Raw genomic sequence first — 26,576 nt, 5'->3', positions numbered from 1 at the left:
ACAGATTACTTCTTATATCAGCTTCTGCATTCACTCTGCTGTGATAAGTTGTTTTCATTGAAGTATATGAAGAAAATCCATCCTCACACAGGCATTTTGATAGAAAAAGGAACCATATTTTAATACCTTCTTCAGATCCTCTCCTGTGGAAGAGAGGACTAGAGAATTATTTTTCATGGGAACAGTTTCAATATGAGATGATAAAAAAGTTCTGGAGATAGAGAGTGGTGATAATTGCATAACTAATGTAAATGTACTTCATGCCACTCAGCTATTCACTTAATAATGGTTAACAAATTTTATGTTGTGCATATTTTACCACAGTTAAAAAAATAAATTGCCCATGATTCAGAGACCAAAAGAGAGTTAGCTGCAATGTGGAGTCTGAAATCATATCAATATTCATACTCTGTCATGCTAAAATCCATTAGTCTATCTTGTACTTTAAATGGCTCTTTTGGAACTTCCCCAGTGGTCCAGTGGTTAAGAATCTGCCTTGCAATGCAGGGGACTCGGGTTCAACCTCTGGTCAGGGAACAGAGATCCCATGTGCCAAGGAGCAACTAAGCCCGCGTGCTGCAACTACTGAGCCCACGCACATGCACTCTGGAGCCCTCGTGCCACAACTGGAGGGCCCGTCTGCTGCAACGAAGACCCAGGGCAGCCGAATAAACAACTATTTAATGGCTCTTTTACCCATGCCTGACTTTGTAACATCACGCATGGGTAATCTGAAAAGTACTGGTTTACTGAATCAGGCAGATCTTCAACAAGTTAATTATACAATATAAAAAGTTCATATTCATTAATATCACTAGTAATCTCATCAGGAAAGTCATTAAGTCTGGAGAAACTGTCAAACTCATAGTGTAAGAAAAAAATGAGTAAAATGAGTAGTGGATACAGGTTTTCCAAAATTCTCATTTTCCCCTGAGTACTCAGATTTTATCATTGGCAACAACTACAGCCAGATGATATCCTTGAAGTGACAAGCTCACTTCATTTATTTTAGAGAAAACATCTCCCAAGTCTGGATAATAAGATTTGTCAGTCCTCTTTCTTCACAGTAGTGTTCTGTGAAAAAAAGCAGCTATTTCAGCTCAAAACTCCCAACAATCACGTGGTGCTTCTCCCTGAAAAACTATTGTACTTCAGCACACAGAAGTACGCTGTGCACAGCTCATATTCTGTCACACAGAATACTACAGAGATGAATACTCAAGGGTTGAGTTTAATAAAATGAATGATTTTTACTGCCTCACCGAGAGCATTCTTTTTGAAACTGGCTGGCTTTTCTTCCTTCCGTCTTTCTCTTTCTTTTAGTGCATGACAGAGAAGAACACATTAGCACTGTTTGGTGCCACTGCACTGATTCATGCTAAGGTATCAGCAGAAAACTGCTGGTAAATGAAAACCCACCATTGCTTTTGTACCATCAGTGCAAATGTTAACACAGTGAAAAAGTAAAATAACCTTAGTATTTTTAGGGAAGCATGTTTTATCTTTCAGGCCCCCTGAAGATGCCTTGGGCCCTGGAAGTCCACAGACCACACTTAATAGAGCTCAGCTTTTTAGCATGAACCACCGCTGTTCCTCCACCCCAGCAGCAGTGCCCACTGCCAGAGGAAGTGCTCCAAAAAGGGACCAATGCACTATGTTTCTCAGATTAACCTCTGATGGGGCTCTAGCTGCAAATATTCTTTAGCTATCTCTTGCCATACTCTTTCTCTTGCAGTTCAGTTCAGTCGCTCAGTCATGACTGACTCTTTGTGACCCCATGGACTGCAGCATGCCAGGCTTCCCTGTCCATCACCAACAGCAACTCCTGGAGCTTACTCAAACTCATGTCCATCAAGTCAGTGATGCAATCCAATCATCTCATCCTCTGTTATCCCTTATCCTCCACCTTCAATGTTTCCCAGCATCAGGGTCTTTTCTAGTGAGTCAGTTCTTCACATCAGGTGGCCAAAGTATTGGAGCTTTAGTTTCAGCATCAGTCCTTCCAATAAACATTCAGGACTGAATTCCTTTAGGATAGACTGGTTGGATCTCCTTGCAGTCCAAGGGACTCTCAAGAGTCTTCTCCAACACCACAGTTCAAAAGCATCAATTCTTCGGCACTCAGCTTTCTTTACAGTCCAATTCTCACATCCATACATGACTACTGGAAAAACCACAGCTCTGACTAGATGGATCCTTGTTGGCAAAATAATGTTTCTGCTTCTTAATATGCTATCTAGGTTGGTCATAGCTTTCCTTCCAAGTAGCAAGTGTTTTATTTTCATGGCTGCAGTCATCACCTACAGTGATTCTGGAACCCAAAAAAATAAAGTCTATCACTGTTTCCATTGTTTCTGTATCTATTTGCCATGAAGTGATTGGACTGGATGCCATCTTAGTTTTCTGAATGTTGAGTTTTAAGCCAACTCTTGTAGTACTCTTTCTAAAACATAGATTGGTTGTTCTCGTGATTCAAAACCTCTAAACAGTGTAAGATAAAGAGGGCATCTTAAATCAATGGGAAAGGCTGGATTATTAAATGGCAAATAGGACATGGGTAAACATTTGGGAAAGTTTAAAAAAATTATCTTTCATATATATCAAAATAAGCCCAAACTGATTATTGCTCTAAATATTAAAAATTAAGTCATAAACTAAGAAAAAAGATACTATGTATCTCAGCACAGGATGCAAAATGTTTTTATACCTAAATATACCCAAGTAGAATCCAATGGGAAGACCTAGCTTCAACGGCCATAGCCAAAGTCCATTGAGAAGAGGGTGAGGAAATGGGAGGGGCGAAGAGGTATTTTACCTTCTGTTACCCATCCCAAGTTCCCCAGGACTAAAAGGATTGAGCTGAGGGGGGCACCTCAACCTGACCATTAGTTCTTTGATGTCATAGACCTCGGTCTGCAAACACTCTACTTTGTGGCCTTGGCTGGGTGCAGGCCATATTTCCTATTTGCTCTGCTGCTGGCTCTTAGCTCAAGTATGAAAGACAAAATTCTTCAAACAAACAGTGGTTAGGGCTGCATAACATAGGAAATGTCAGACTGTAGGAAAACTGAATGTTGTTATGCTCTAAGTTGCTAACAGTGACTGGTTTTTATTAGACAGTGTGATGGTTTTTCTTTTCTACGCATTTTTAAGTTGGTTAATCATCACACATTTATTGAGGCCCTAAAAGGGCAAAGCACTGTGCTAGGTGCACAGTCCCTGTGCCTACAACAGCATCTGAAAGTGAAAGTGAAGTCGCTCCGTTGTGTCTGACTCTTTGCAACCCCATGGACTGTAGCCCACCAGCCCCCTCTGTCCATGGGATTCTCCAGGAAAGAATACTGGAGTGGGTTGCCATTTCCTTCTCCAAGGGAACTTCCCGACCCAGGGATTGAACCCGGGTCTTCCGCATTGTAGGCAGATGCTTTACCGTCTGAGCCACAAGGGAAGCCCTAGGAAGCGTAAGCATATAGTAAAACTCAACATTCAAAAAACAAAGATAATGGCATCTGGTAACATCACTTCATGGCACACAGAAGGGGAAAAAAAGGAAGCAGTGACCGATTTTCTTTTCTTGGACTCCAAAATCACTACAGACAGTGACTGTAGTCGTGAAATTAAAAGACGCTCACTCCTTCGAAGAAAAGCTATGACAAATCTAGACAGTGTATTAAAAGCAGAGACATCATTTTGCTGACAAAGGTCTGCATAGTGAAAGCTATGGGTTTTCCAGTACTTATGTACAGATGTGAGAGTTGGACCATAAAGAAGACTGAGCACCAAAGAAATGATACTTTTGTACTGTGGTGTTGGAGAAGACTCTTGAGAGTCCCTTGGACTTCAAGGAGATCCAACAAGTCCATCCTAAAGGAGATCAACTCTGAATATTCATTGGAAGAACTGATGCTGAAGCTGAAGCTCCAATACTTTGGCTACCTGATATGAAGAGCCAACTCACTGGAAAATACCCTGATGCTGGGAAAGACTGACAGCAGGAGGAGAAGAGGGTGACAGAGGCCGAGATGGTTGGATGGCATCACCAACTCAAAGTACATCAGTTTGAGCAAACTCTGGGAGACGGTGAAGGACAGGGAAGTGTTCATGGGGTCGCAGAGAGTGGGACAGGACTTAGCAAATGAACTACAATAACAAAGCACACGGTCAGTCAGTCAGTTCAGTTGCTCACTCATGTCTGACTCTTTGCAACCCCGTGAGCTGCAGCACGCCAGGTCTCCCTGTCCAACACCAACTCCCGGAGCCCACCCAAACTCATGTCCATTAAGTCAGTGATGCCATCCAACCATCTCATCCTCTGTCATCCCCTCTCCTCCTGCCCTCAATCTTACCCAGCATCAGGGTCTTTACAAACGAGTCAGCCCTTCCCATCAGGTGGCCAAAGTATTGGAGTTTCAGCTTCAACATCAGACCTTCCAATGAACACCCAGGACTGATCTCCTTTAGGATGGACTGGTTGGATCTCCTTGCAGTCCAAGGGACTCTCAAGAGTCTTCTCCAATACCACAGTTCAAAAGCATCAGATTAGAGGAGAAATAACTTAAGAATGAAGGGATGGTGCCAAAGCAAAAACAACACCTGGTTGTAGATGTGACTGGTGATAGAAGCAAGGTCCAATGCTGTAAAGAGCAATATTGCACAGGAACCTGGAATGTTAGGTCCATGAATCAAGGGAAATTGGAAGTGGTCAAACAGGAGATGGCGAGAGTGAACGTCGACATTCTAGGAATCAGCGAACTAAAATGCACTGGAATGGGTGAATTTAACTCAGATGACCATTTTATCTACTACTGTGGGCAGGAATCCCTTAGAAGAAATGGAGTAGCCATTATGGTCAACAAAAGAGTCCAAAATGCAATACTTGGATGCAATCTCAAAAATGAAAGAATGATCTCTGTTCATTTCCAAGGCAAACCATTCAATATCACGGTGATCCAAGCCCATGCCCTGTTAGGTAGGTAGAACAGGGAAAAGGAGTCCAAAATGGTGGTGGCTACAAGACAAGGAAGGGAAAAGCCCACGAAAATGAACAAAAGAAGGTCCGAGGACTGGACCTCCGGTAAAACAAACAACACTCCTGGCTGGCCCAATTTACATAGGACAGGCCCAGGGAGAGATAAACATATAAACAGAGGAGCCAAAGCTAGCTCTCTCTCTCTTTCTCCTGCACGCTGGGGCGCTCTTCTCCTTGCGTCTTTGGATCAACGTGCCCTCACGCCTCGAAGATGGATTTTCCTGCTATCTTCTAAATAAAATAGACCTATAACACTGATTTGTCTAAGAGCTATAATATGGTCCATTCAAGACCTGAGAGCTATAACATGGTCTATCCAAGACCTGATAGCTGTGACACGCTGAGGGGGCTTTAATGTCCGTCACTCCAAATCTTTGTTGTGACAAGACAAAGAACCAAGGAACATACACTTGTGTGACAGCCCCAACCAGTAACGCTGAAGAAGCTGAAGTTGAACGGTTCTATGAAGACCTACAAGACCTTTTAAGACCAATACCCAAAAAAGATGTCCTTTTCATTATAGGGGACTGGAATGCAAAAGTAGGAAGTCAAGAAACACCTGGAGTAACAGGCAAATTTGGCCTTGGGAGTACAGAAGGAAGCAGGGCAAAGGCTAATAGAATTTTGCCAAGAGAACACACTGGTCATAGCAAACACCCTCTTTCAACAACACAAGAGAAGACTCTACACATGGACATCACCAGATGGTCAACACCAAAATCAGATTGATTATATTCTTTGCAGCCAAAGATGGAGAAGCTCTATACAGTAGGAAAAACAAGACTGGGAGCTGACTGTGGCTCAGATCATGAACTCCTTATTGCCAAATTCAGACTTAAATTGAAGAACGTGGGGGAAACCACTAAACCATTCAGGTATGACCTAAATCAAATCCCTTATGATTATACAGTGGAAGTGACAAATAGATTTAAGGGACTAGAGTGCCTGATGAACTATGGACAGAGGTTCATGACATTGTACAGGAGACAGGGATCAAGAACATCCCCAGGAAAAAGAAATGCAAAAAAGCAAAATGGCTGTCTGAGGAGGCCTTACAAATAGCTGTGAAAAGAAGAGAAGCGAAAAGCAAAGGAGAAAAGGAAAGATATAAGCATCTGAATGCAGAGTTCCAAAGAACAGCAAGGAGAGATAAGAAAGCCTTTCTCAGTAATCAATGCAAAGAAATAGAGGAAAACAACAGAATGGGAAAGACTAGAGATCTCTTCAAGAAAATTAGCGATACCAAGGGAACATTTCATGCAAAGATGATCACAATAAAGGACAGAAATGGTCTGGACCTGACAGAAGCAGAAGATATTAAGAAGAAGTGGCAAGAATACACGGAAGAACTGTACAAGAAAGATCTACACGACCCAGTTAATCACGATGGTGTGATCACTCACCTAGAGCCAGACATCCTGGAATGTGAAGTCAAGTGGCCCTTAGCATCACAACAAACAAAGCTAGTGGAGGGGATGGAATTCCAGTTGAGCTATTTCAAATCCTAAAAGATGATGCTGTGAAAGTGCTGCACTCAATACGTCAGCAAATTTGGAAAATTCAGCAATGGCCACAGGACTGGAAAAGGTCAGTTTTCATTCCAATCCCAAAGAATACTCAAACTACCGCACAATTGCACTCATCCCACACGCTAGTAAAGTAATGCTCAAAATTCTCCAAGCACATGGTAGGGATGCAAAATATTACTAAGCTCAGGGTCTAGATGCCTGATAAAATGGAACACTCAAGGGTCTGCCTGAGGAGAGGCTCTGAAAAAGTTCTTAAAGGTCATATTTCCATAAACAGGGACCTTTTAGACAGCATTCAGAAAAAAGTCTCAGGAGAAGCAACTAAAGGGAGAATGATCAGGATTTGTGAAAGAGGAAGGGGTGAGTCCAACAGCTTTGGAGCCAGCTACACAATGGATTCAGAGTTCAACCCCAGACAAACTGTTACCTCGAGCAAATTAACTTTCCTATGCCTCAGTTTCCTGTTTTCTCAGTTTCCTCTTCCTCAGTTTCCATCACATCCTACTTGCGATGATTAAAAAAAGAATGCCCGTTAAACACACAGATCACTGGCTCTTACGACATTCTTTTCGTTGGTTGTTGCGATTATTTAACAAGGAAGGGGGGTTTTAGAGGGGAGGAGGGGCGCTGCGCTGAGAGGGCTGGTCCCTTGGTAACCCTTAGAAGACCGGAAGATTCTGAAGCAGAAAGGTCGCATGCCCGGGGCAAGTAGGGGTAGAAGTGATGGTGGGAGCATTCCCACGGTGTATAAGCAGGACGAGGAAGGGCTGAGACGAGTGTGCACAAAGAACACACCCTCCAGAATACAACTGAGAGGCTGGCGGCCGTTTCAGATCACCGAAGAGCTCAAGGAAAAGGAAACCTCGAGCGCGGGGAGTGGCGGCAGACAGCCCTGGAGGGGTCCAGACGCCAGGGAGGGACTTCACAGGGAGTGATGGAGGGGGAACCTGCGGCCTCTTTCCAGCCGCAGCTCCGACTGGGACCGTCACATACTGGAAACTGCGGGGGATGGGAAACGACCTTTCCGGGTAGGACCGACAGCCGCGGCGCAAGGAAGCTGAGGAGACAGGGCGGCGGCGCCGCGCGGTGCCAGGTGCGGCCCGCGGCGTCTCGGGCGCGCACGCGTCAGCCGGCCGGAAGCGCCCCGCCCACCACGCGGAGCGGGGCGGAGCCAAAGGGCCTCTTCCGGCCTCTGGGCCCTCCGCGGGGGCTGCTCGCGGACTGACTGCAGACCGTTTGCCCACACGTCAGGATCTCAAGCCAGGGACGGGTTCTGTCACAGGTTGTCACCAAACGGCAACGTTTTCCCGGAACTTGCTTGGGATTCCGTTTCAAATCTGTAATAGATTGTCGTCAGATGGCAAAGTTTTCGGTAGATTTGTTTGCCCAGATACGGTACTTGTATAATATGGAGACGTACCATGGAGAAAGGTGGGGTTATTTCTCCGGGAATTCAAGGCTTCCCTTGTTATTCCGGTTAGTCTTAGTCTGTTAGTCTTAGGTTTTGAAGAACTGATGTTTAAAAAAAGTCATCAAGATGTGGTGATTTTTAAGGGATAAGTTCCGCCCCACCCCACCCCACCCCACGCCACGCCAGGGAAGTACCCATTTCATCTACATTTTCAGTGAGTGAAGTCGCTCAGTCGTGTGCGACTCTTTGCGACCCCGTAGACTGTAACCTACCAGGCTCCTCCGACCATGGGATTTTCCAGGCAAGAATACTGGAGTGGGTTGCCATTTCCTTTTCCAGGGGATCTTCCCGACCCAGGGATTGAACCCCGGTCTCCCGCCTTGCAGGCAAACGCTTTAACTTCTGAGCCACCAGGGAAGCCCTCTACATTTTCAAAAAGTATAAAATTGTCTATGGTATTAAATTTTTTGATCTCATAGTGTTCTTAATTCATGCTTACATATTTTATTGAAGTCTTTTTTTAATCAGGTTTATTGAATCAACTTTTTATTTTATTGATAACCTCTATCATAGAATATTTTCTTCTTTCATTAATGGGCTTTCCTTAAGTTCTTCCAGGCTTCCCTGGTGGCTCAGAGGTTAAAGCGTTTGCCTGCAAGGCGGGAGACTCGGGTTCAATACCTGGGTCGGGAAGATCCCCTGGGAAAGGAAATGGCAACCCACTCCAGTATTCTTGCCTGGAAAATCCCATGGACGGAGGAGCCTGGTAGGTTACAGTCCACGGGGTCGCAGAGTTGGACACGACTGAGCAACTTCACTCACTCACTAAGTTCTTCCATCTTATTTCTTTGGTTTATTTTGTTCTTTGTAGAAAGCTCATGTCTTTATAATGTTTAATAGGAAATGTTACAAACATGTATAAAGTTACAGGGAATAATATAATGAACACTTATATACCAGCCACCTAACTACTGCATTTTAGCACTTTTCCATATTTGCTTCAGATTTTATATTACCTATTCAGTTAGAGCCTCCTGGGAACCTTTCTGCAATCTCATTCTCCCTTTCTTCCTCTCCAAAGGATGTTATATCTGTCATTCCCATGAAAGCTTATATTCATATATATATCATATAGTATTATTTCATATGTTTTTAAACCTAACATAAATGATACCATTGTGTAAATTTTGTTATATTTGTGAAAGTTATTCATGTTGATTTATGTGTTTCTAGTTTTTTTTATCTTAAGTGCTGAACATGTAGGACTATAAAGCAATTTATCCGTTCTCCTGTTGCTAGTAATTTAATGATTCCTGATTTATGCCATTATGGTATGAATTAATTGCCATGCTTGTACACATCTTACTGGGCCCATGGCAAGAATTTATGGGTACATGTTTAGAAATGAAATTGTACAGTTCAACTTTCTTTGAAATTGCCATATCGTTCTCCAGTGCTAGCACCAGTTTACCCTTCCACCAGCCATGTGATGCTCCACGCCCATGCCATCCCTTGCTTGCTGGGAGATTTTTCTCCCCCTTGTTCTTTGCTATTATAGACAATCCTGGCGGAAACTCTTGTATGTGGCTTGTATGGGCTTATGCAAGAGCATCTCTGAATACATACCTAGTTGTTCTGTTTTGTTTTAGATGAATATTTAAAAGTATATATGTGTGTCCCCCATGTTTGAGATATTTCCTCTTTTAATAGTAAAAGTTCACTCGTTCTTATTTATGTGTTTGGGTTTAATTCTAACTTGTTTTTTTTATGTATCATACTTCCTGTTGTGTTCATCTCTCTTCTGTGTTTGGTTTGATGTTTCTTTTTCCAGTTTTTTTTTTCTTTAATGGTTTGGAAGTTATACATTCAGTCTTTATCCCAGTGGTTATTCTTATTATATTTTAACTCATTTAATTTTATATATTTTTAGAAGCATGTAGAGTTAATCAGTACCCATATGCAGCAGCCTTGCATAGTAAGAGTGGAGCCTCTGAAGTCAGACTGCCTGGATTCAGATCCCGGCTTTACCATTTGTTAGCTGTGTAAACTAGAGTTTATTACATAACTTCTCTGTGCCCATTGCCTCATCTGTAAACAAGGATAAAATTGCATATACCCCATAAGATTGCTGAGAGGATTTGCATGTTAATATATATTGGGTGTGTAAAAGTCTTAGGACAGTACTTAGTACATAGCACATAGCTCTCTCTAATCATCAGTTTTTTTCAACTATGAAATGGGCATTATACCTGCCTAACAGATTCATCACAAAGATTCTGTGCATTAGTGTTTATGCGCAGTTCTGTGTAATACACTGAGCACTTTTCATGCACTTGAAATAGACATGGTGTTTGCCTTCAAGGAGTTTGTGATCTAGTAAGGGCACAGACTTGTGAAAAGAACTGCGGTATGGTGTAACCTTAATACTTTCCCCGTGACCTCTGTGTCCCCTTCTTATCTGTGCTCTACACAGAGCAGTTTTTTAGAACACGTCAATCAGATCATGCCTTCCCCAGCCCAAATCAGGTCAACTTTCACTGCCCTTGACATAAACCGCAACCTCCTCACCATGACTTCAGCGCTAGATTCTGGGCCCTGCCTCCTCTTCTAACCTCATCAGGTGTCACCTTTCCCTCTTCTAATGGGCTCCCACCACACTGGCCCCGTCTCAGCTCCTTAAAGCAATTCTTTACTTATTCCCTGGTGCCCTCTGCCCCGAATTCTATCCCACCTGCTCCCCCCAGGGCTCACTCCTCTTTCAGGTCTCAGCTTGATTCAGTCAGGGTTAGTTACAAACCACAGGGTCCACTGTGAACGTGATAGGGCCTTCCTTAACATTATGTTGCCCACAGAAGCTCCAGGAAGACCACAGAGGCCGGCTGTGAGTACAGCACAGCCAGGTATGACACCAAGACACACAAGAGGCAATAGCGAAAATCCATCACAGTGGCCACCGTCACTTGACAGCAACACCACAACATCTAGAAACACAACCCACAGAAGTAAGGACGGGCTTCCAGAAACTCTGCCTCCAGTCCACTCACCCCTGCGAAGTCAGAGTCTGGCACGTTTCTTCTTCATCTTGCAAACCTTCTTAAAAAAAGAAGTTGAGTCTTTCCAACTTCATCTTTCAAGTTATTTTGCCTCACTGCCTGATGGTTGGGACCTGGGCCACATTCCTGTGCTGCAAAGGAGGTCAACGAGGCAAGCTTCCTCACAGGAAATTGCTCAGATTTTATAAGGGTGTTCCAAAGTGCTGAGCAGCCAGGAAATGTCACCTGAGCACTGACTATCATGTTACCTTCCCTGACAACCCAGAGTGTGTACCTATTCTCCCCATCCAGCGCCATTACTCCTTCCCTGTAGTCTCATTTTCTTGAAGGCATTTATCACAACTTGTATTGTTCTATGCTTATCCTGGAGCCAGAGTCTAAAGTCTAAGGAGTTGTATTCAAGCAAGTGTGACTCAAACAGCCAAAATAGCTTAAACATGTATTTTAGTCTTTTTTAGAAGTTAAATTTTATTGGAGTATAGTTGCTTTACAGTGTGGTGTTAGTGTCTGCTTTATAGTAAAGTGACTCCATTGTGTGTGTACACATACCCACTCTTTTCAGATTTCCTTCCTATTTAGGTCACCACAGGGCACTGAGTAGGGTTCCCTGTGCTCTACAGTAGGTTCTCATTGTGCTGTGCTTAGTCGCTCAGTCGTGTCTGACTCTTTGAGACCCTGTCGACTGTAGCCCGCCAGGCTCCTCTGTCCATGGGGATTCTCCAGGCAAGAATACTGGAGTGGGATGCCATGCCCTCCTCCAGGGGATTTTCCCAACCCAGGGATTGAACCCAGGCCTCTTGCAGGTGGATTCTTTACCCTCTGACCCACCAGGGAAGCCCGGTTCTCATCAGTTGTTTTATATATAGTAGTGTATATGTGTCAATCCCAGTTTCCCAATTTGTCCCATCCCTCTTGTCCCCTTTGTAACCATGTCTGTTCTCTACATCTGTGACTCTATTTCTCCTTTGCAAACAAGTTCATCAGTACCATTTTTCTAGATTCCACATTTAAGCGATATTACACAATACTTGTTTTTCTCTTTCTGACTTACTTTACTCTGTATAACAATCTCTAGGTCCGTCCACATGTCTGCAAATGGCACTATTTCATTCTTTTTTATGGCTGAGTAATATTCCATTGCATATATACCACATCTTCTTTATCCATTCCTCTGCTGATGGACATTTAGGTTGCTTCCATGTCCTTGCTATTGTAAATAGTGCTGTGATGAACACTGGGGTGCATGCATGCTTTTGAATTATGGTTTTCTCCAGGTACACTCCTAGAAATGGGATTGCTGAGTCATAATGGTAGTTCTGTTTATGTTTTTTTCAAGAATCTCCATACTGTTCTCCGTAGTGGTTGTAACCAATTTACATTCCTGCCAACAGTGCAAGAGTGTTCCCTTTTCTCCACATCCTCTCCAGCATTTACTGTTTGTAGATTTTTTGATGATGGCCATTTTGACTGGTATGAGGTGATACATCATTGTAGTTTTGATTTGTGTTTCTCTAATAATTAGTGATGTTGAACATCTTTCACGTGTCTGTTGGCCATCTGTATGTCTTCTTTGGTGAAATGTCTATTTAGGTCTTGTACCCATTTTTTGATTGGGTTGTTTGTTGTTTTGATATCAAGCTGCATGAGCTGTTTGTATGTTTTGGAGATTGATCACTTGTCAGTTGCTTCCTTTGCAAATATTTCCTCCCATTCTGAGGTTTATGGTTTCCTTTGCTGTGCGAAACCTTTTAATTAAGTCCAATTTGTTAATTTTTGTTTTTATTTTCATTATTGTAGAAGGTGGCTTGGAAAAGTTCTTGCTATGATTTATGTCAAAGAGTGTTCTGCCTATATTTTCCTCTGAGAGTTTTTTAGTATCCAGCTTTACATTTTGGTCTTTAATCCATTTTGATGAACATGTATTCTAGTCTTTAACATAGGTCTCTTGGGTGAGTAAAAGTATCAGTCCCCATTGAACTGTTCTTTCCTTTAATTTTCCCCAGTCCCACTTAAGTGGGCTGCTTTGGCTTTTCTTTATAAATTTCACCTTGGGCTCTCCCTTCAAGTGTTTTCTGCCTATTCTCTTATTTAGCATCATAATTATTCAGAATGGTCTGAGAGAGACACGTTTCTGGCCGTGGGTGGAGGCGGGGGAAGTTAGGAGGCGGAGTCTATCGGGACAGCCGGGAACATGCATACATGGGCGTTTGGGTTCCCTGCTCTGATGACCTCCAGATTCTGTTTCAGGAGGACAAGGATGACATCTGTTTCATTTGCAGCTAAAGTGAAATCTGACAAAAATATAGTCAGTTAACATTTGTTTTCTGGGAAAAAAGAAAAGTACAGGAAGTGAGTTATAGACAAGGAGGTATACAGCTCAGAGCAAGGGCTCCTGGCCTAGTGGAGGGTAGGGGTTGAGTGCAAGGAAGTAAGGGCTAGTTTGAGAAGGCATCTTGGAGAGGTGAGGCCAAAGCAGAATCTTAAAAAGCAAGAATCCACCAGGCAGTGGAGGAGGTGAGGATGGAGAAGAGTATTCCAGATAGAAATGAGCACAAGCACAGACAAACGTCAAAATGGGTTACAATGCTGTTGCTAAATGCAAAGCAGAACAGTCAGGAGGTGTGGCTGGAGAGGCTGAAGCCGGTATGAAGGGCCTTGCCTGCCAGGCCAGGGAGGCTGGAGTCTTGTCCTGTGGGTGATGGAGCCACAGTGGGTGGGTGAGGTGGGGAGTCACCCTTGAATTTTCATTTTAGAGATTATTGGGTGTCAATGTGAGGCTGGATCCAAAAGAGGCAAAAGAAAATATAGCGAGAACAATTGTGAAGCAATAACTGTAGGCCAGCAAACAGGGCAGCAGTAGGCAGGAGGGATACGGAATAGTAGAAATAGTTTTAAGACATTTGGAGGTTCAGTTGGCACACTGGCTGGGCGGCTGGATGGGGAGAGTGAGGGGGAATGCACAGTGTCCAAGCTCTGGCATGGATGCTTAGGCCACTCCCCGAGGGAGAACACACACAGGGCGTCGTGGGCTGGTGGTGGTGGAGAGTGCAGAGACCTCCCGTTCAGTTTTGGTGAAGTGTACTTGAAGGTGCCTGTGGGACTTCTGTGCTTAGATATTCAGCAGGTACTTGGACAGAGGAGTCTTCAGGGAGATGAGGAGTTCAAGGATACTGTGGAGTGCCCTGGAAGTGACTGCTGTTCTCAGCAGGAATTTGGCCCTGCTGACATTCAGTTCTCTTCCCGTCTCCCTTGGTATCTAACCTCTCATCTCTGACCTCTTCTCCAAGTGCTTGGCAGGCTGCTCTTCCTCCTCCCTAAAATGTGATGTTCCCAGGGAATTTCACTACCTAAGTCCTCTCTTGTGCATCCATCAAAGCTTTCTCTGCAGCCCAGAATTCTTATGTAAGGTGAAGGCCCATGTCGGCAACCACTTTCAAGAGAAAAGAGTTTGTTGCAGCGTGGACTGATTGTCCAAGGGCCTCCACAAAGGGTTCGTGGCACTCTCTCCCATTTGTGTGTGTTCAAGATAGGTGCTGGGAATGGAGCCTGTGACTGTTTCCTGTCTCTCTGAAATCATCACGTTTGGAGACCAAGCGCCAGAAGTCAGATCTGTCGAGGTGTAAGAGTGTGTACTCCTCTTCCATACCCTCCTTGAATCCTGCACGCACCTTTCTCAAGGTTGTTAGCTCCCCGTTTATGCCTGCTGTGTCATTTTCATCGGGAGCTGAATCAGGCCAAAGTGGAATAAAAATTTAAACCTTACAGATACAGAATAAAAATAACTGTTCGGATCATAAAAATGGAAAAATAATTTCCGTGGATCGATTTCCTTACAACAAAATTCATAACTCTTATTTTGTGAGAAAGATATGCTTTTTATGATAGAATACCTTGTTCTGTGTTCACTGTTTCAATGATGAAGGGACTCTGAGCTTATAAGTAAACCATGCCGTAAGTTATACGTTTTATGTAGAGAAGTTGGTTAAAACACAAAATCAGTGTTTTGATAAATTCACGTTGAAATATTTTTCACATCAAAGGCTTCAAACTAGCCACAACAGTGTGCTCTCCCGTTCCTCAGAACACAAGGATGACTTTGGACCAGATGAGAAACACTGCAGACCGGCACCCAGAACCACCAGCATCCAGCTGCGTGGTCTAGAGAAAGGCTTGCTGACTGCCTGAGCGGATGGGCTGACTGCCGGCTGCACCTGAGTTTACCAGCACCTGCAGGGTGGTTCTCTACCAGATTTCTTCGGTGAACTCAGGTCTTTGAATTTAACCCTTTGGGAAGATTTGTGTAGTATGAGTCTTTGGTATCTTGAAATTTTCACAGGGAGAGAGGAAGAAAGTTCCAACTATTCCAGAAGCCACTAGTATCAATCATGCTGCTTCTGTGAGGTCAACCGATCAAGATTTGTAAGGTATGTGGTCATCACTTGAGCGTGTGCTTGCCCATACACACTCAAGGGAGCCAGCCTAGTGTGGGTAGTGCTCAACGGCATGACAAGAGTGAAGGCCCAGGAAAACTGGGTAGTTTTGGGTTAAGCTCAGGCTTATCAAGAGTCTAGGCGTCCTTGATTGCTCAGGCGGTAAAGAGTCTGCCTGCAGTGTGGGAGACCCAGGTTCAAACCCTGGTTCAGGAAGATCCCCTGAAGAAAGGAATGGCAACCCACTCCAGTATTCTTGCCTAGAAAGTCCCATGGATGGGAGCCTTGCAGGCTACGGTCCATGTGGTTGCAAAGGTCAGACATGACTGAGTGACTTCACTTCAGGCTTATCAAGAGTCAGGGCTTCCTGACTTGGTGGCTCGGTTGCTAAAGAATCCGCCTGCCAATGCAGGAGACGCTGATTTGATCCCTGGGTCAGGAAGATCCCCTGAAGAAAGAAATGGCAAGCCACTCCAGTATTCTTGCCTGGGAAATTCCACGGACAGAGGAGCCTGGCAGACTCCGGTCCACGGGGTTGCAAAAGTCAGACACGACTAAACTACTACCATCATGTCAAGAGTCAGGAGACTTTGTATAGACTTGTATTTACACTCTCAGACCCATACAGATAGATATAGAAGAACATGTTCTTTCTGTTCTTCACAAAGTACTCAGGACTTTGACAAGAAACATGATAAGTTTACATAAATGCCAATTTTCAAACCAATTTATGAACTCAAAATTCTACTCAAAAAGAAAAAGAGACACTCTTCTTAGCCATTTCAGATGGGAGTTCTGATTTCCAGAGGAAATTGTAATGGTGTTCTCCCTAGGTTTTAATTCCTCTTATCCATATATGACATTTTCTCCATCATATACTAAATTCTGCCCATCCTAATATTAATTTACTATAATTACCAAAATACCTCTAACCTATGTTTAAACATGTATGTATATATTAAGTTGAATCTTATGAAATTGGTACTATTTGATCATTTTGTTTGTAAATAGTTTTTTCATGTGGTTTGACCTAATATGAACTTTAGCTGGATGGCTGTATCTCCTTATACATATATACTATGCAGTGTTTTCTGCTTTACTTCAGCAGGAAGAACGAAAATACTTACTCTATTCACAAGTTCTTATGCAGCCTTGCAAAACTGTGCTTGCTGACTACTGGTAAATTTCATGAAAATATTAAAAGTGTAGTAGCTTCCACAATACAGTATTTAACCCAAAAAAGTTTGATTCAAACTGGGTATACTGACTTTGAAGTACACTACCCATCTACTTGGGCTTCCCTGGAGGCACAGGTAAAAAAATCTGCCTGCCAAGCAGGAGACATAGGTTCAGTCCCTGGGTTGGGAAGATCCCCTGGAGGAGGAAATAGCAACCCACTCCAGCATTCTTGCCTGGAGAATTCCACAAACAGAGGAGCCCAGTGGGCTGTAGTCCACAGGGTCACAAAAAGTCGGACACGACTTAGTGACTAAATAACAACCACCACCCATTTACTTAACTGAAATAGCCCACCCTAAAAGATAGCTTTTGTAGGCTTAAGGTCAGTTCTAGAATCCAAGGCCAAATATAAAAATACCAAAGCACTTTCGACTGAAAGTCCTATTAATACATCTGTGTCCTCAAAGACATTTAATATTTTAGAAGGCTGAGACCCTGAGACCCCACACTAAGCACCAGTTAGAGGTATGCTTCAGTCCTTACATTTAAGGAAATTAACGTCTTTCAAAAGATATAAAAATATAAATAATGAGAAGATAGTCTGAGTATTGTAAGTTTCAAACTGGGACAATAAAATGTAAAAAGAAGACAGCACTTGAGAAGCCTTAAAATGACTTCACAAGTTAAGGACAAAAAGCCAAGTTCAAATGTGCACTGAGCCCAGACTCAGTCACTACATTAACCACAGGTTCTGGATTCAAGAAGTCCTTTTATCCCCCCGGAAGCAATGATTAGAGATCCTCCAGGTCAGTTAAGTCCACAGCCACTTTCAAGAAGAGGGTGTCATCCTTAATGTAGGTGTTCTTGGCATTCTCCAGAGTGGAATGAGCCACAAAGCGAGGACAGCCGGAGGCGATGTTCATCTCCCCGTCGGGTCTCTTAAAGCTGCTGCTGTTGGGGTCCGCCTTGAAGGTCTCCATAATGTGGTTCTTTTTGCCACTCTGGTCCAGAAGCATCAGGGTCACCCTCTGCCTGAACGGCCACTGCAACAGTGAGTCAAACTCCCCTCGCATCACCACAAAGTACAACGACAGGTGCGTCCCCTTCCCAGACCCATCCCCGTTCAGGTAGGCTCGAGCGCAGAGGCGGTAGCCACACCGGCTGGTATAGAAGGGTTGGCTGAAGATGGAGACTGTGTGTCCGTCCAGCGCCTCCTTCTTCTTCAGCTTGTAGTCTGTCACCTTCCAGATGAGCTTTCCATTATAGCAGGCGCTTTCTAGCAGTTTAAATCGCTCTTCGTTTTTATTCAGCTGTGCTTTATGAATATTAATGTGGGCATCATGTTTGTTAGTCTCCCCTTCCAAAACAACTGCAAAGAAAAAAAGATTCTGAAGGCCTTAAAGCTGTCTTTCAAATATGCCCAAAGTGAAATTTGGTTTTCCAAAGAGAATCAATAGAATTCTGACATTCCCAAGCTGAACTGAATTCAATGTCCACCAATGTGACATCCATATTAATAATACTGACTCCGTGATTCTCATGTCTTGGAAAGACTGGCCCCAAGAAAACCCCAATGCATCCTCTTGAATAGAAGCTCCCCGACGTGTAGAGAAGCCCCACTCAGCATGCGTCTGGCAGACTTTGGTATGGTAAGCCCCACTACATTCTAACTGGGATGCTTTTAAACAGCCAAACGTGTCTCTGCTTTTCTATACTTGAAACAATGTTCCCCACCACATCTTTCTCCTAGCCTTCTCATTGTCTGCTCTCCTTAACAAACCATCATTCCCTATTCTTGGAATTTCCTGGCCCATTTCCACCCTGTCCTTGTTCCAATTCCCACTCAGGGCCCTTTATCATTTTTGTCTGAGTGGCCAGAACCTCATGTTGTTCTGTTTCACAAATACCAGACTCAGCACTGTCGACCCTGGATGGCTGTGCCTCTCCATTGTTCTGTTTGCTTGTTTTCGTGAGCACATGCAGAAGTCATGAAGCACCAGAAGAGAAGCAGAAAACTAATTAGACATACCTAGTCTTTGGTCATTGGTTTCCAGCAGGGTGATTTTCTGTTTCATTGTATCAATTGCTTCCACCAAAGGCCTCAGATCAAATTTACTCTGTTGCTGGTTAGCCATTTGTAATAACTGACGCACCTGAACTTCTAGCCAAGCGGACTTGTCAATGTGACTGGCAAGAACCTTTCAGTACAAAATGGATCATCATGTCAAAAAAATGTGAATGATTCTTTGAGATCACATTTTTCAACTCAAACATTTCACCTTGAATTAACCAATTAATGCAATGAAAAAATGCACGGTTCAGAAAAGAGAGGATAGGATGTCAGAGAGATGAATCACCTAATACCTTCCTCCCTGCTCCACAGTATCTCGGCTCCTGTTTCAAATCTTTGAACTGTTCTTCACCTGAGTCTTACTTCTCCCTTGGATTTTCTCCTCTTGGTTCTTTAACCTATCTTTATACTTATGTTCTCCCTGTCTTTCCTCTTGCCTTATCACTTCCTTCTCTGTCACAATGCTTCTGATTCACTCCCACTCTGCAAGAGGGCAGAGGATGTGCTGGAAGAAGGTCCATCTGTTCTGGTCTGAGCACGTCAGGTGGCACTCAGTGCCCCAAGATAAGGCCTGAACATTTGGTTGCTCTCTTTAGATGGAAGGGATTAAATAAAACTATATTTCTCCTGCCCTCAGTGCCTTCACTCTTGACTGGTTTTTGTGCTAGAAAAAGGTCAGAATTAAGATAATAACAATTGATAGATTTCCTTTTTGCTATACACAAACACACACATCCATATAGTATGCGGACAAAGTATGGAAATGATATGGCCTACATTTTCTGGTATAATCCTCAAAAAGATTGCCCATATCACATTATGAAATATTTTTCACTATAAATTGTATAATCACAATAAAGACATTATTCTTTAGAAATCTGTTTATGGTTATTTAACATTCATGATTTACAAAGTAATTTTTGCTCTATTTTAGTGATATGTAAAGCATTTTCTTCCCAAAGGAATTAATAGTTTCACTTTGTTGGCTGTAAAATGCAGAACTACAGATACGCTCAATAAATCTGAAGTCAAGTGACTAATATTGGGTCAATAATGACAACCCTCATTGCCATAAATTGTGTAAAAGTACTGTACCAGTGCAAATGTGTACTGACATGGCTAAGTTTACTGGGTTATGTAAAAGACCTCTATTCTTAGGAAATATGGGGTAAAGGGCTATAATAGACAGCTTACTCTTAAAGGGTTCAGAAAGAATACCCACCAAGAAACAGAGAGACAGGGACAGGATGGGGGCTAAGGACAAGGCTGGGATGAGGCGGGGGAGACAGGATGAAGGAAGCAACCGGACAGAACACTCGGGTGAATCTGGGTGCGGAACACACAGATGTTCCTTGTACTCTCTTAGCTCTGCACATTTGAAATCATCTCCATTTAAAAAGTTAGTTTTTCCATTTTAAAAGTTAGTTAAAAAGCTAACTGGCTGTGAGGTTAAATCTTGGTTATGAATAGAAAGGCCATTTCTCACCTGCATATTTGAGAGGAAGCTTCCATTTTTGCCAAACAACTGCGCAAATTGCTTGAACTCCTTTTCGAATTTCTTTACCGTTTCTGCTAGCTGCTGGATTTTGCTTTCTTTTTGTTCTAGGCTCTTATATAAGTCAGAAATCTAATAACAGGAGTATGAATGAAGTCATTTAAATGCATGCAGACAAGTTAAAATAATTTGAATCAAGTTCTAGGAAAATACTACAGGTAAGAAAGTATTTTAAGGAAAAATATATACACATATTTATAGAAAATACTTACAGGTAGATTACTATATAATTCTAAGAAAATGTTTGAAGGTACTTCAAAAAGAGAGAGAGAGATCCGCAGATTTCTCGCCAGCCTTTGCTGTGTGTAACCCACTTTGAGGGATCATCTCAAGCTAGTGACATCACTTGACTAAGTTTGCTGAACTGGTTCTTGTCTTTCATTTAGTACGCACTTACTAAACAACCAGGACTTCCCTGTAGCTCAAATGGTAAAGAATCTGCCTGCAATGCAGGAGACCTGGGTTCAATCCCTGTGTTGGGGAGATCCTCCAGAGAAGGCAATGGCAACCCACTCCAGTATTCTTGCCTGGAGAATCCCACGGACAGGGGAGCCTGGTGGGCTACAGTCCATGGGGTTGCAAAGAGTCAGACACGACTGAGCAACTAACTGCTACTACTAAACAACCACAGAGTTGGGATCACCACGCCACGTTAGAGGCTGTATGCACGGTGTCAACAGCAAGAGCTGCAATTACCTATCCAATTATTACATTCATGAGCTCTTTTAATCCTCAAAGAACCCAATGAGTTGGATACAATGGTCAGCCTCATTTTATAGATAAGGAAACAGAGGCAGAGAGTTTAACCTACCTAGAATACTGCTGGCAAGTGGTAGGCAAAACACAGCACCTCTCAGGATTTGTAATCCCTTTGAGGGAAATAACTAAAAAAGTCTGAGTGATCCTAGACAAACTTCTCTTACCCCTTCATCCATTCAATCAGCAATACCTGCCAACTTTAACTCCTGAGATGAAACAAAACAACTCTTACAACCACTTCTCACTGTATCTTGTTTCAGCCTGGACTGCTTCTCACCTGGGTTTCTATGATAGCTTCTTAGCCAGTCATACACTGTCCCTCACACACACACCAGACCGTCACTATATAATTTGACCCTCACTACAACCCCATTTTACAAATGAGGACATTGTGGAAGAGAGAGGTTAAGTACCTTGCCCAAACCCATACATGCTGAAGCAGGTCTCAAACCCAGGCATTCTGGCTCCAGGGCCCTCACTCAATGTCCAGGCTCTGCTATACCGTCTAGTCTGCAGCATCTTTCTGCCTGCTTCTCTGTCTTCGTTCTCGTCTCTCCTTCTATCCGTCTTCCATGCTACCACCAGCTGTCTTATTCTTAACCGAACGATTAACTGGCCAAGTACCTTCCTATTTAAAAATACCTGTTAGCTCCTTATACCGGCAAACATTAGTTCCAACTCTGGCCCCAACCCCCAACTCTGGCCCTTAAATCCTTTCTGAAATAGGGCAGAATATGAATAAGTTTTTAAAATCATTGAATGTATAGTTTTCGAAACTTCTTGGCTTATGTGGAAGGCCATTTCAGTCTGGACCCAGCACACCCAGCCTCCAGCCTTTCCCTCTCCTACACTCTGGTATCTCTCCACCCACTGAACCCCATTTCCTTGAACCATCATGTCTCTCTGCCTTCACATAAACTTTCCCCTTCTGGACCATCCCCTTTCCACAACATTTTAACTGATAGACCGTCTCTTTCTTCAAGTCAGTACAGCTCGGATGTGTTACCTTCAAAAGCCTTCCACACTCCCACAGGGCAACCTGCTCCAGCCTCTGTACCCCAACACAGGGCACCCCATTGCATGTGCTATGGGGACAGCACCTTATACATTTACATTTTGGTGAGATCTTCAAGGGTAGGTACTGGGTCTCCCCTGACCCAGTGTCCACGCAGCTAGCCTTGTACCTGATACATGGCGAGTGTTTGTTGAATGAATGGATAGGTGGAGGAGGCAACCGTTACAGAACTTAGGAATGGCTCGAGGCAGCATGCCTTCTACCACAGTTACAGTTTAATCAGGCTTTCTATTTTTCTCCACCATCTGACCCTGAAACTCATATACCTACTTTAATATGGAATCAGACAACATAAAATAATCTGTAGCAGTAAAATTCAGCGCCCTCTATGCAGATGGATGGTTTCCTTCCCTACCAGGGTTTTAAAAGTCTGATCCTCTGTGATGCCCTAACAAGATGATGACCTGTTGGAATAATTACTCAATAGAATCAGCATTGAATGCGGTCCACTATGAATATGCCAGGGACTACAGCTGGCATTTACATACATAATTTCACTTAATAATCACAATTCAGTGAAATAAATATGTATGTATGTATTGATTAGGTTGCAAAGTTAGTAAGTTAAGACTTATTACAAAATGTATAATACCCACAGTGCCTAGTAGAACCAGATAGTCAAACATTGTTTCAGGGTAATACTGATTTCATTTAAAAACACCAAACATCTACTAGGTTCCTACTAGGGAATAACCAAGAGGTGTGTGGGTAGGCTGCAGAGAGGCAGTGTGGAGTACCCTGGGGAACACTGGACTGACAATCAGGGGACATGGGTTTGAGATTGAATTCTGCCCCTTAAAGTCATAAACACACCAAAATTTCTTTGAATTTAGTTATTTCATCTGTTGGTTGAGGGAGCTGGACCCAAAGATCTCAAAGGCACTTTCTAGTTTGATGTGCTCTAATCCTAGGAGTCTGTCTGGTCACTTAGTAGAAAAACATCTACCTCCAGTAGACTTCCACTTAAAACAGAGGAGACTATAAAAATGCCAACAAGTACAAATCCCAGCAATTCTGATGCCTCCCTTTATAGCTGAACCCTTGATTACCTGCTCCTCTAATTGGAAGTTCTTTTCTAAAACCAGAATCATGTGGTCCCGTAAGGCCGAACGCTCATGTTCCTGCAGGTTCCCTCGTTTATCCTTTAAGACAAAGAGAAACGTGAGTCAGGTTGTTGAAAGGCTTCCAACATGAGGGTGGTGGCAGGACATTCTGCTAAAGCAGAACTTCAACAACTTTGCTGACTTGTCTCAAGGTGGGTTTCAGGGAAAAGGATCCCTCCCAGGCCCCTTTTAAATCTTTACGATTCTTTGGTACCCAGAAGGCACAGAGAGTCAGGCCACTGTCAAAATTCTCTGCTGCTTTCCTTCCATGCCCTGTGCTGTGTTCAGACATTCAGTCATGTCTGACTCTTTGTGACCCCATGGACTGTAGCCCGCCTGGCTCCTCTGTCCATGGGATTCTCCAGGCATGAACACTGGAGTGCGTTGCCATTTCTTCCTCCAGGGATCTTCCCAACCCAGGAATTGAACCCAAGTCCTTGTATCTTCTGCACGGGCAGGCAGATTCATTACTGCTAGTGCCACCTGGGAAGCCTTTCCTTGCTCTAGGAGCATATGATTGAGGGCTAAGTGTAGTTATCATCACCTCTCAACTATTCCCATATAAAACCTATCCCTTTGGTGGTGGGTTACCTCCTGATCAGCCTACCGAGCAAACTTCTCTACCACTTTTTATCACTGTCTTGCTATCATGGGCAGAAGGTGAACTGAACTGTAGTTTCAGCCCATGCAAATTTGTTGCCCTCAAAATAAAATTATATGTTTGTAAGAACAAATGGTTACTTTTTCCCTGATCCTTAAAATTTCATTGCAGGTTGCCTCTGTTACTAATAAAAGCAAATGGTATGGGTGACCCATAGACTCTAAGTAAACATTTATCATCAATTTCCCTTCAGTTGAGGGTTGGCCCTCTTCCAGAGCACAACTCCCCCAGCCATCCCCACGCAGGAGTCATGGGTTCGTTCCCTAGGTTGGGAAGATACCCTGGAGGAAGGAGGGCATGGCAACCCACTCCAGTATTCTTGCCCAGAGAATCCCATGGACAGAGGAGCCTGGCAGCTACAGACCATGGGGTCACAAAGAATTGGACAGGACTGAAGCTACTGAGCATGGTACAGCATTCTTGTGTCAACACAGCAAGCAGCAGAATGAAAAGTAGAAGTCCCCTTTTCTCTATCTCCACATCCAATTCCCTAGTCTCACTCACCAGAGTCAGTGAAGATATATATACATTTTCAACACAGTGAGGTCATAGTGTAAGTAATTTAAAAAATATATACCTCATGCTTTTTATCAGATGCATAGTATTCCAAAATATGAATATACATATATATATATTTCACTTTTGTGGATTTTTTTTGCTAAATACAGTAGTCCCAGCTTAGCCACAGTTTTGATATCTGTGGTTTCAGTTACCCATGGTTAATCATGGTCCAAAAATATTAAATAGACAATTTTAGAAAATAATTCAGACTTTAAATTGTGAGTAGCATGATGCAGTCTTGTTTCTTCCTGCTCTATCCTGCCCCAGAAGTGAGTGACCCCACTGTCCAGGTATCCAAACTATACACACTACCCACCCATTAGGCACTTAGTCATCTCGGTTATCAGATTCACTGTTGAGTATCAAAGTGCTGTGGTCAAGTAATCCTTATTTATTCAATAATGGCCCCAAATGATGCAGGCAATTCAGGTATCCTCTTGCTGTGCCTAATTGATAAATGTGTAACTTTATCATATGTATGTTACAGGGGAAAAAACATAATATATATAGGGTTGGTACTAACTATGGTTTCAGACATCCATTGAGGCTCTTGGAATCTATCCTCCATGGACAAGATATATTTGTTGTGTATGTGTGTTTGTGTACGTGTGTGATCACTGCATACTTATGAAAGGATATCTGTGAAATAAATTCCTAGCAGTAAAATTGCAAGGTCAATGTGTCAGGTCACGTTTTTATTTTCACAGATATAAGCAAACCTCAAAAAGTTGGTATTATAAATTTTATGTATATATAAACTATTTGTTCTGTTTCTCTGGAGAACCCTAATACAATTGCCAGTCTTTTTTTTCTATTCCATATATAGTTATTATAAAACATTTGGCTATATTCCTTGTGTGCATTATATATATACTTGTAGCTTATTTATTTTATACATAGTAGCTTGCATTTCTTAATTCCCTACTCCCATCTTCCCTCTCCCTACTGGTAACCACTGGTTATTTCCAGTCTTACAGTTTCACAGACACTAAATGTCCTGCATCCTGAATGGAATCAAAGAGTAAAATGAACTTAACAAATGAATGATACAGCAGAAGGTAGACAGACACAATCACTCCATACCTTTACAGTACAGCCATAGTTCTTAAAAGGGCAGTCTTGTTCAGCTTCAGGACACACAGCTAGGTGTTCATCCACCTGTGAAATAGACAGCCTCAGGCTGTAGAAATGCATCCCGACTCTCCAGCTACCTGGTATAACTGCAGTCAGCAGGGAACCAAGGGTAGCTCGAGGAGAAGACAGGAAACAGAAGGAAAAAAAGCCAAGCTGAGGCTGGAGCCAGGAGGGCTAACATGGAAACAGAGAAATCTCAGGGAGAAGAATTCCCAGGGAGAAGGTGAGGGAAGACAAAACCATGGTCCTCATGAGGATAAGGCAAGCCTTGGGCCCCCGCCTATGGGATTTTATCAATTACACACTGTAATGATTACTGAAACTTTATCTTACATAAAATCACTGAGAGAATTATTTACCCTTACCTCAGTTCTTGGAATGGTCTGCAAACACTTGTTGGGACAAGATACTGGGTAGGCAGGACACAAGTTTTTCTCGTGATTCTGAAACAATGAAAGAGTGCTGAAATAAAGCCAGCCTGGCTGCCAAAGGCTCTCTGTGTGCCCTCAGAGTGCGTGTACACATGAGCCCTTGGGGAGCTAAGCAGTGTGGATCATCCTCTACAAGAAGGTACAGCCTAGTGGCAAAAAGCTTCCAGATGGCTGTTTCCTCAGTATACATGAACTCAATTTCCCAATTATTCCAAAGGTCAGAGGTCATGGGGCTGACAGAAGACAGACGATGCGCGTCACTGGCAGGGCTCCTTTGGCACATGTAAGAGGTACCCACACTTTCTTCTTACACCTGCATCCTGCCTCGCCAATTGTCAGAGCATCCTGAGGACAGAGAGTGCGGTCCCCTCCTTGTGACTCAGCTCCTAGTGTCACTCCTGGCCCACTCACACTCAGCAGGTGATCAAACAGCATTTTTGCCAACGATACATGAAAAGAGTTCTACCAAGAAGGCTTTCAGCTTTTTATAGAACCCCCAGATAAGTTATTCTTTAGACCTCTTTCTGCACAAAAATAAATTCAGAAAAGTGCTTCTGGTACCCCATCTGATTCACTGTGACCACTCAGGCAGAAT

General features: G+C 43.1%; 1 protein-coding gene across 2 annotated transcripts in view; it reads right to left on the bottom strand.

The window, feature by feature from the left end:
• Window positions 1–16,032: 16,032 nt before the first annotated feature.
• Window positions 16,033–26,576, bottom strand: part of TRAF5 (TNF receptor associated factor 5) — a 45,234-nt gene continuing 34,690 nt past the window's right edge. For both annotated transcript variants that reach the window (XM_040263107.1, XM_040263106.1), the window contains exons 6-11: window positions 25,916–25,993; window positions 25,500–25,574; window positions 23,141–23,233; window positions 20,189–20,329; window positions 18,661–18,829; window positions 16,033–18,000 (exon numbers count right to left, since the gene is read on the bottom strand). In XM_040263107.1, the coding sequence (XP_040119041.1) occupies window positions 17,423–18,000; window positions 18,661–18,829; window positions 20,189–20,329; window positions 23,141–23,233; window positions 25,500–25,574; window positions 25,916–25,993 (1,134 nt within the window). In that variant the 3' untranslated portion in view covers window positions 16,033–17,422. The remainder of the gene's footprint in view (window positions 18,001–18,660; window positions 18,830–20,188; window positions 20,330–23,140; window positions 23,234–25,499; window positions 25,575–25,915; window positions 25,994–26,576) is intronic.

Source organism: Oryx dammah, unplaced genomic scaffold, assembly GCF_014754425.2.
Source record: "Oryx dammah isolate SB20612 unplaced genomic scaffold, SCBI_Odam_1.1 HiC_scaffold_21, whole genome shotgun sequence".
Lineage (NCBI taxonomy): Eukaryota > Metazoa > Chordata > Mammalia > Artiodactyla > Bovidae > Oryx > Oryx dammah.
This window is presented reverse-complemented; position numbering and strand designations above follow the sequence as displayed.